General features: G+C 54.5%; 1 protein-coding gene across 1 annotated transcript; it reads right to left on the bottom strand.

Moving 5' to 3' along the window:
• Positions 1-5706: 5706 nt before the first annotated feature.
• LOC102429262 (phosphofurin acidic cluster sorting protein 2-like) lies at positions 5707-8802 on the bottom strand. The gene is made up of 2 exons (XM_014447937.2): positions 7802-8802; positions 5707-7216 (listed from the first exon to the last, which is right to left on the bottom strand). The coding sequence occupies exons 1-2, from the start codon at positions 8791-8793 to the stop codon at positions 5707-5709; spliced, it is 2502 nt and encodes an 833-aa protein (XP_014303423.1). The 5' UTR covers positions 8794-8802.
• Between the last annotated feature and the right edge of the window lie 539 nt (positions 8803-9341).

The following is a 9341-nucleotide window of genomic DNA, read 5'->3' as shown; positions in this document are numbered from 1 at the left end:
CGCATCCTAAAGAGCCTGTGCATGTTCCCAGGATGGGCTCACGCACTCAGTGCTTATGGCCCTCAGGGTCAGCGGTAGGTCTCATCAGACTCCATTCGAATTTCCTTTCTCTCCTTGTCAACCTACAGGGCTGATCTCCTTGAGAGCAGGGACCCTGGTGTGGTCCACAGTGAATACCCATTTGTCCTGAGACAGTGTCGCTTGTGCCATGGCGGGTGCCGTACAAGGCTGCAGTCCATCCTCACCAGGGGGTTCAGAGCACCGAAGAGGACTGATGTAAAAGGAGAAGCCAGGCTGTCTCCACAACCTTGTTCAGCCTTCAGGCGTCAGAAAGAATGGCCGCTGGGCTCTGGTGAGACAGAAGAGCCTTAGGAAAAACCCAGCTGAACCAGAGCCTAGGGTCTGAGGGCAGAGAGAGGCTCTGACCCCAGAGATTTGGAAGCGGTGCCTGGGGAGGAGATGAGTGTGGACCCCGGGCCCTGGGACATTCCCTGTCCCCTCTTCAGTGCTGTGGGCCAACAGAGGAGATGCTCAGAATGCTGCTCAGTGCGCGTGGAGCAGATTGGACTTTCTGTCCACGTGCAGGTGGCAGTCAGGGTTCAGGAACTGCCTGCTGCTGGTTAGACCCTACAGCATTCTGCAACGTGGACGCCAGGGGGCGCTTAGGACCACGCTTTGTCCATGTGCTGGTGGGAGATGAAGTTAAATGAAATGTGGGTTCCCAGAGGCAGTCCTGACATAAAGGGTCCCTGCCCTAATGCTCGTCGATCAATTTCCCCCAAAGTCCCATTGTCCTGGGCCTCAAGAACGTCACATCCTTAGAGCAGATGGCTCCTGAGAGACTAATTATTCCCAAACTATGACTCATAGTAACACGACGCAGGCCCAGAAGAAAGACTTGCTCAAGGCTCTGAAGGATTGTACAGTTAAATTTTATAGAATCTAAATTAAATTTATGTTTAAGAGTATTTCGTTACATTTTCTTTAATTAGTCTGTATGTTACTGAATAGTATGGGAAAAATACAGCAAAGCTATAAACATGTATATGATAAACACAAATATTTTAAAACTTCATATAAAGGAGGGGAGGGAGCCCTCTCTGTCCTGGCAGCGGACACACGCTGTGGCCCAGGATCTAGGACCTCAGGTTCTGAAGGAGCTGAGGCGAGTTTCTCAAATGCTGCAGGTGGTTCCACATCTGGAAGTTCAGTGACAGCTGTGCCTGGAGCCTGCTCTGGCTCAGGAGAGGGCACCAGAGTTGGCGGTTCCTCTTTAGGTGTTTCTGGATCTTGCTCTACAGCTGCTTTGTAGATACAAGAAGAGAACATGTTACCACCATGACTGCTTTTGTGTGCCTTCCAAGGAACGAACCTCCCATCTCCATCACTGAAGTCCCAGTTCAAGCCCCCTCCCCAGGAAGTCCTCCAGACTGCAGGCCCTGGGCACTGACCTGAGCGGCTCTGTGCTCCTGCCTAAGCCCAGCCTCTGGGAGCTCTTCTCTGTGTGGGCAGCCACGTCCCCTCCCCGCTCACCCACACCACCCAATCCACATGCACAGCTCTCTGACTCCTTCCATTTTTGTGAGCAGAAGCCCTCAGACCACTGCCCTCTTGCAAAAATCTTGCAGACCCAGGGTGTTGCCACCTTCTCCAAGTCACAGTCCCCATACTCCCCTTAAGGCTCTCATCCAAAGCCCATTCACTTTTTCTGCTGGTCTAGAGATCCACTTTCTGCTTCACAATACGTGTAGATCAGCGATACTTTGAGGAAGAAGTCACATCAACTGTGATGTCGACGCTACCTGCCTGTGCAGCCCAGTGTGACTGAGTCACTCCTGACTAGAAGGAAGCACTGGAATGCAGTCCTGGGGCAGCGCATTTGCTGAATGAATGAGCCCAAACCACCCCCATCTCAGATAGCTGCGTGAGCCTGGGGTCCCCCTGCTCACCCCTAGAATTTCTAATCTGGCTTCACCCAGGACAGGGACCCCTAATGGAATCTCGAATGTCTTTATCAAAAGAGAAAATAGCTTAGCTTAAGGCATGAGAATCACAAATAAGGCAGGAGCTCGGTTAAGGAGAAGAGAAAATGGCCAATAGGAACAACCACAGCCCCTCCAGCACACCTCTCCAGTGTCCAGGTTCCCAGCCAGCCTTTTCCCAGGGGGACCCCCCCCCCAATAACCCCATGAGGCTGGGCCTAGGCTCTCCCCATGTTCAGGGAAACAAACACTCAGAGAGGTGCAGTGACCTGAAGACTCACAGCAAGCAGGGGGCTGAGTGACCACTGTGCTGTGGAGGGGCAGGGCTCACCTGGTACGTGGTTGGTCCCACACACATTGGTTAGTCCCGAATGTTCTGTATTAACACAGAAGGGTGGGTGGGACCAAGGTGGGGAAGCTGCCCAGGAAGGTAGTCACCAAGGATAGGACCAGTTTATCTAATCCATGTACCTGGGCAGTCTGCAAGTTACAGATATATATATATATATATATATTCCCTCTGAGGGTCAAGTTTATTTGGAATCCAGAGTGAGTGGTGCTGGGGCCACTTGGCTGGTTGGCAGCTGAGGCCCAGAGCTGGACTGACAGGTCTCCATGATAGGCTCAGGATGCCCCCAATGGGAGGCCAGCCCTTGGCCTCTAGCCAACTAGCTCTGAGTCTGGGCACAGAGTGGAGCCAGCTGCCTGGGAAGCAGAGTTCTGGCTCCAGGAAGGGCAGGTGGAGAAGGTGAGGACAGTTCTCCCTGGGTGGGTCAGGGTCCAGAAAAACAGACTTGCTCAAAGCTCTGAGGGTTTATAGGGTTAAATTTTATAAAGTCTAAATTAAGGTAATATTTGGTAGTATTTCAGTAAATATTTTCAACAGTACACTGTATGTTATTAAATATCATAAAAGTATAGTAAAATTATAAGTATATGTAACATGAAGAGAAAACTTCTAACATTACATCTAAATGGGGGTATGGGGGCGCCCTCTCTGCCGTGGCTGCTGACACACGCCGTGGCCCGGGATCTGGCAACACAGGCCTCCAAGGAACTGGGGTGAGTTGCTCCAATGCTGCAGGTGGTTCTTCTGCCTCTTGAAGTTCAGTGAAAGCTGGGCCTGGATCCGGCTCTGGCTCTGGAGAGGCCACTAGGGTGGCGTTGCCTCTTGAGGGTTTTCCTGATGTTGTTCTGGAGCTGGTTCTGTAGATGCAAGAAAAGGACATGTTACCACCCTCACTGCCTTTTGTGTGCCTTCCAAAGGCACACTCACCCACACCACCCCCAGAGGCCTCCTCCTCCTCCTGTCTCAGCCTCAGTGGGCTCAGGTGCTCCCGCTGTGAATGGAGACACTGGGCCTGCTTTGGCAGGTGGGAGACTGGAAAGTTGAGCTCTATGGAAGCCGACAGCATCATCAGGCTGGGAAATTCTGGCGGTGCTGGTCCAGCCCGATGCCCAGGATGCAGGAGATGGCCCTGGGGAGAGAGATAAGTTGAAAGCAGAGTCTGAGGCCTGGCCTTTCCTTCTACACGGCCCTCCCAGAGCACCACTCAGAGAGCCTGGGGTCCTGTGCCTGCTGCTCCTGCACATCCAGAAGCCAGACCTACTCCTTGTCCACCTTCAACCTGGCAGTCCTGGCAGAGAGTGCGTAGTAACCCAAGAGGGGCTGGCAGAAAGCCCTCCTAACTGAGAGTCTGGATCAATGAGGGAACCACCTGTCCCCTTCTTCAGGGGAACCTGACATGCTCTCTCAGTGTCCCTGTCCCTCCCATACCTTCCCACCGAAATGTCAACTCCATGAGGACAGGGAGGGCTGGTGTCCACTCTGTTCATGTCACTCATTAGCACACAGTAGGTGCTCCAGGAATAGCTGACCAATGAGCAAACAAATGAACTCTGTCTCCGTCCTTGGCTTCCCAGGGCCTTCCTATCACCTCAAACTTTGGCTCCTGCACCTACATGCTGCATAACTCTCTAGCTCCCCTGTGAGGTTCTTTGCCTCCCACTGAAACTCAACTCCCTCAGGGCTGGGTACACTTGGCAAGCTGGCCCTGAGCAGATGCTACCAAATTAGTGAGCATGATCCCTGATTAGGGGTGCAGGCAGACTTGGATTAGGATTGGACGGCTATGAATTTTCTGAGAGGCTGACTCTGCCACTGGGCTCCCACTGCTCTCCCACACCACCCAAATCCACATGCACAGCTCCCTGACTGTTGTCCTCATTCTAGGAGGAGCCTTCAGACCTCTGTCCTCTTGCAGAAATCCCACCATGTGTGGCATCCAGGGTTCTGCCAGAACCTTGAATTCACAGTCCCCATACTCCCCTCAGGGCTCTGACCCAAAAGCGACTCACGTTTTCTGCTGGAACACAGGTTCACCTTCCTCTTCACAATACGGGAAGATGCAGCCACAGGGAGAGGAGGCGCGGAGGATGTCACATCGGCTGTCCTGTGGACACTCCCAGCCTGTGCAGCCTAGTGTGACTGAGTCGCTCCCGACTAGAGGGAAGCTCTACCGTACAGGCTTGTGGTTTGCTCTGTGCACTGGATTATGGTCAGTGCCTACAGATGTGTCTGTACCTGGAAGACTCTGATATATTGGATGAATGAATGAGCCCAAACCAGCCCCATCACAGATAGTTGGGTGACCCTGGGCCCCACTGCTCACCCCTGGGGTTTCTGCTCTGGCTGCAACCAGGACAGCGACCCATAACAGAACCTCCAGTCACTTTATGACATGAGACAAGAGCTTAGCCCTGGGCCCCGAAAGAATCACATATGAGGAAGAGAAAGGAACAATTAGCACAACAACAGCCCCTGCTGCAGTCCTATCCCCTGTCCAGGCATCCAGAGAAAGCTTTAGGGGAACACCCTACAGTTCCCAACAAAACCCTATGATGTTGCTCCTTGATTCACCTCATGTTCTTAGAAACAAACACTCAGAGGGATGCAGTGATCTGAGAGTTCACAGCCAGCAAGGGGCCAAATGACCACTGTGCTGTGGAGGGGCAGGTTGCTCACCTTGTAAATAGTTGGTACAACTGTTGGGTGGCAGCAAATGTTCTGTGATAACCTGAAGAGGTAGGGACGAAGGTGGGTCGCTGCCCAGCGAGGAGGGCACTGGTTTGTCCAGCCCGTGTGCCTGTGTGATCTGCACCATACAGCTCTTTTTATTTCGCCCTGTGAGACAGGAGTTCATTGGGAACCATAAGTGGATGGTGCTGGGGCCACTTGGTTGGTTGGCAGCTGGGGTCCAAGGCTGGGCTGGCTGGCCTCCGTGTCGTGCTGCAGATACTCCAATGGGAGCCCAGCCCTTTGCCTCTGTCCACCCAGCTCTGAGTCTGGACACAAGCTGGTGCCAGCTCTCAGGGCTAAGCTGAGCCCTGGTTCCCAGGAAGGACAGGTCTCCAAGGCCAGAACCCTTCTCACTGACAGTGCTGGGGGTCCTGAGGCCAAAACACACCTTCCATGATGCTCCATCTCAACTATGATGTCCTGACCTCCCACCTGCCGGAGTGTTCTGGTTTTTGAACAGAGCATTTGGGGGTCCCATTGAGGGCAACCCCCTTAGGTTCCAGGCTGTGAGCGCATTCAAATTCAAAACAGTTTTTCTGTGTTTCCACGGTCTGTGTCTATAGTTAACTGAACTGTTGACAGAAAAGCAGCTGGGTCCTCCTGGGCTTGGCCCAGGCAGGGTAAAGGGCAGAGGGAGGGACGGGGCTAGAAGGTGGAATTGTTGTGTTCGAAGATGCAGACGGGGAAGTGCTTGACGTGGGAGGACCACTGGGCTGCCAGCTGGAAGAACGTCACGTCGTTCCACTCCACGCCATCAATGAGCACCCGCTGCCTGTGCTCCTGGTTCTTGGCAGAGCAGACCAAGCGGCCAATGCCCTGGATGCACTGGCTTTTGGACTCCAAGTCTGTGCCCTTGTCTTTCTTGGACAAAGACATCACCTTCTTTTTCTTCTCCTCGGTGGTCACAGTCATGGACATTGTGAGCGCGGCTGCAGCCTCGCCGCTGCTGGGCAGCCTGCTGACCTGGAGAGACCGGAAGGTGCCCCGGAGTGTGTTTTTGGTGGCAGGCAGGTCTCCCTTCTCCTCGTTCCTCTTCCTGTTGGTGGGCTGGGCTGCCTCCCAGTAATCCACCTGCAACTCCATCAGCTCAGCACCCACACTCTGGCCGGGGGAGGACAGGCCCCCATTCACTGACGACAAGGAAATTAGCTTGTGTGTGGCCTCCCTGGCGGTGGACAGAAGCACATTGGAGCATGAGGGGACCGCTTCAGCTGAGTCTCCTGAAGTGGCTGAAATTGGCTCCACACTTCCAACTTTCACTGCCCACACAAAGGGAATGAACTTCTGTGAGGACAACTCGTCCAGGGTCTTCGGCTTAGAGATGAGCATGGCCTCTGCGATGGGCAGCTGGAGGACACAGTTGGCCCCTGTGAGGTACTCTCTGATTTTCAACACAATGTTCTGCACAGCATCCTGGGCCTCCAGGTGGAAGAACAGTTCCCACCAGGCCAGGTCCCGTAGGAGTTTGTGGTAGCGGCAATCCACGGAGCCCAGGTACCTGGCCAAGGGGTGGGAACCCAGCGGGATGACCAGGAATCGCATGGAGTCCAGCCAGTCCGGGGCCTTGTGGGACAGCTGCTCCACAAAGACCCGCAGCACGGTGCTGAAGTACTGCTGGTCCCCCGCCACCGCGATCTTCACTGGCATTGTGGCCTCGGTATTGCAGTTGCGGTATCTTTGTATCCAGGAGATGATGGAGCTGAAGGCCTCCTGGACATCCACCATGGAGCCGGTGCACACGACGGGCAGCGTGTGCTGCTGCAGGACATCCGACAGGGACTGCCCCTGCCTGTCGGAGGTGTTGATGAGGATGATGTTCTTGGGCAGATAGTCGTTGGAGATGAGGCTGTGGTTCAGTTGGTCGAACACAGTCTTCCTGGGGTCCTCCAGTTGGCTCTGTGGGACTGGACAGTGCTCCTTGACCAGGCTGTTGGCCGACTCATTCAGGGACCTGCTCCAGCCCCGGCGGGCGGGCTGCTTCCCCTTGGAGCTGGTGGAAGGGATGACCAGAGACTCGGTCTTGGTGTTGCGACTCTTAGTGAGCATGTCCTGGCCAGAGGTCCCTGCCTCCGGGCTGTCCTCAGGCTGTGCCGGCTGGGGCCCAGGGTTGGGCACCCTGTGGGCCACCCATTCGGAGTCACTGTCGCTTGACAGGCTTTCACAGTATAATCTGGGCCTGTGGGTCCTGAGGACTCTGTCGTCCTCCTCCATATCTGAGCTGGACAGGCTTTCAGAATATGTCATGAGCTCAGGCATGGGAGGGGTTGGGAGGCGGTCATCATCCTCCATGTCTGAGCCACTGTCGCTGGGGCACACCACGCTCTCAAACAGAAAGGCCAGGTCCTTGTCCACATCAGGGACTTGCTCCTCAGACTCCTGCTCCGAGTCCAGGACCTCCACCGTCATTTGGTACCTGCCCAGCCACTCTGCGACTCTCTGCTGGTAGTTCTGTTGCCTGATGGTGGATCTCCTCCTTCCTATCGGGTTCTCCAGGTCCAAGTCATCCTCGTCCAGGTCATGCCTGTGGGCGGCATTATAGCTGACCTTCAGCTCAGAGAAGACGATCTCAGACTCTCCCTCAGAGAAGTTATGGGCGGCCTCCACCCTGGTGCCGGCCGGCATGGCGTTGTCCAGATGGTCAACGGTCTGTCTAGATAGGGACAAGATCCAGCTCTTGACCACCTCGGCGGTGCGTGGGGTGCTGTAGCCCATCAAATCAGAGACATTGCCACTGAACAGCTTACTGCCTGGGCCCTGGGTCTTCATGGGCATGTTTGCCGGCCGAGGAGGCTCCTTCTGCCTCCGGGCACTGTGTAAGCTCCTTGTCTCCGTCTGCAAGCTGGAGTCTTCCAGTCCATCAAAGTATTGTCTGGTCTTGGGCTTGGTGTTGCTGAGGATGCTGCTTTCGTCCTCTATGTCTGGGACACTGTTGCTGGGATTCTCAAGGATGTCAGAGAGAAGGTCCAGGTCCTCCTCCAGCTCGGGGGCATGCTCTGTAGGGTCCTGATCCGAGTCCAGGACCTCTTCTGACATGTTGGACCTGGGAAGCAGTGCCATGACTTTCTGCTTCAAGTTTTGTTGCAGGCATCGCTGCTGCTTCTTGGGCTGCTCCAGGTCAAAGTCAGCTTCTTCCAGGTCCTGCCTGTGTGTGAGATTGTAGCTGGCGTCCAGCTCAGTGAAGCTTTCAGATTTCCCCTCCATGTAGCTATCCATGGACTTGGCCTTGGGGCTGCCCTGCATGCTGCCATCCTCGTCGTCGATGGGCTGACTGGACAGGGAGGAGATCCAGATCTCAGCCACCGTGATGGAGGACCCCTGGATCCTGCTGCTGAGGCGCAGCACCTGGCCACAGTCGGGGGGTCGCTGTATCAACTCAGCCATGTGGATGGCACCTGTGGCCAGTGTCTTGTAGCCCAGGATTGTCTGTTTGTTATTGAACTTCCTCTGCTGCAGCATGATCTGCAGCTTGTTGCCTCCTCTCTTGAGGAAGTGGGAGTACTCCAGGGAGAAGGTCAGTGCCAGGTCAGTCTCCACTGGTCCACTGCTGGGCAGCACAATCTCGTGCGATCTCAAGCTGCCCTTGGAGCCCTGCATCTGCACTGCTATCACCATGGAGATGAGCTCCTTCTCCAGCTCCTTCAAGACCACCAGCTTCTTTAAAGTGAAGGTGCACAATCTGGGCACGCTGCTAGGTCTGGAGCAGTCCACCTCCCAGGTAGAGAAGAAGGTCATGGGCACTGGCGTGTTGGGCACAGTGGGCAAGCGGGCCAGGCCCGCAGGTGGCGAGGAAGCTGCAGCTGCTTCCAGCGAACAGGTACTTGATGGTTTCTCCCCCTGTGGTGGGACAGAGGAGGGACATGATTGGTGGACAGAGGTGGGGCACAAGTGATCGAAGGAGAGAGTAAATGACAAATAGTCACACGCTCATCTGTGACTAGCACAGGTAAGGCCTGCATGGTGGCCTTTCAAACTCAGAGACCTAAATTAACCACAAAGTTAGCCTGAAATTAAAATGTGTTACCTAAACACAGTTTATGGTGTGTAGGCATGTGCTAGGCCAGTATCTTCCCTGACAGAGGTCAATCTTTACCTTAACTGAGCCTGTCTGTTGTCTTTTGGCATCTGTGATAACATACCTTTGGAATGTTAAAGGAATTTCCCTTTTTCTCGTCACCTAGGAGCACAGGCACTGCTCTGTGCCCTGCAGAGACCACAAAGCTGCTCATTGCTATTGAGTTCATTGCTAACTATCCTGTGAGCACCTGTGTAAGTGAGGTATG

The sequence above is a fragment of the Myotis lucifugus genome, unplaced genomic scaffold (assembly GCF_000147115.1).
Source record: "Myotis lucifugus unplaced genomic scaffold, Myoluc2.0 scaffold_729, whole genome shotgun sequence".
Lineage (NCBI taxonomy): Eukaryota > Metazoa > Chordata > Mammalia > Chiroptera > Vespertilionidae > Myotis > Myotis lucifugus.
Note: the sequence above shows the minus strand (reverse complement) of the source record. Positions and strands in the feature narration are given on the sequence as shown.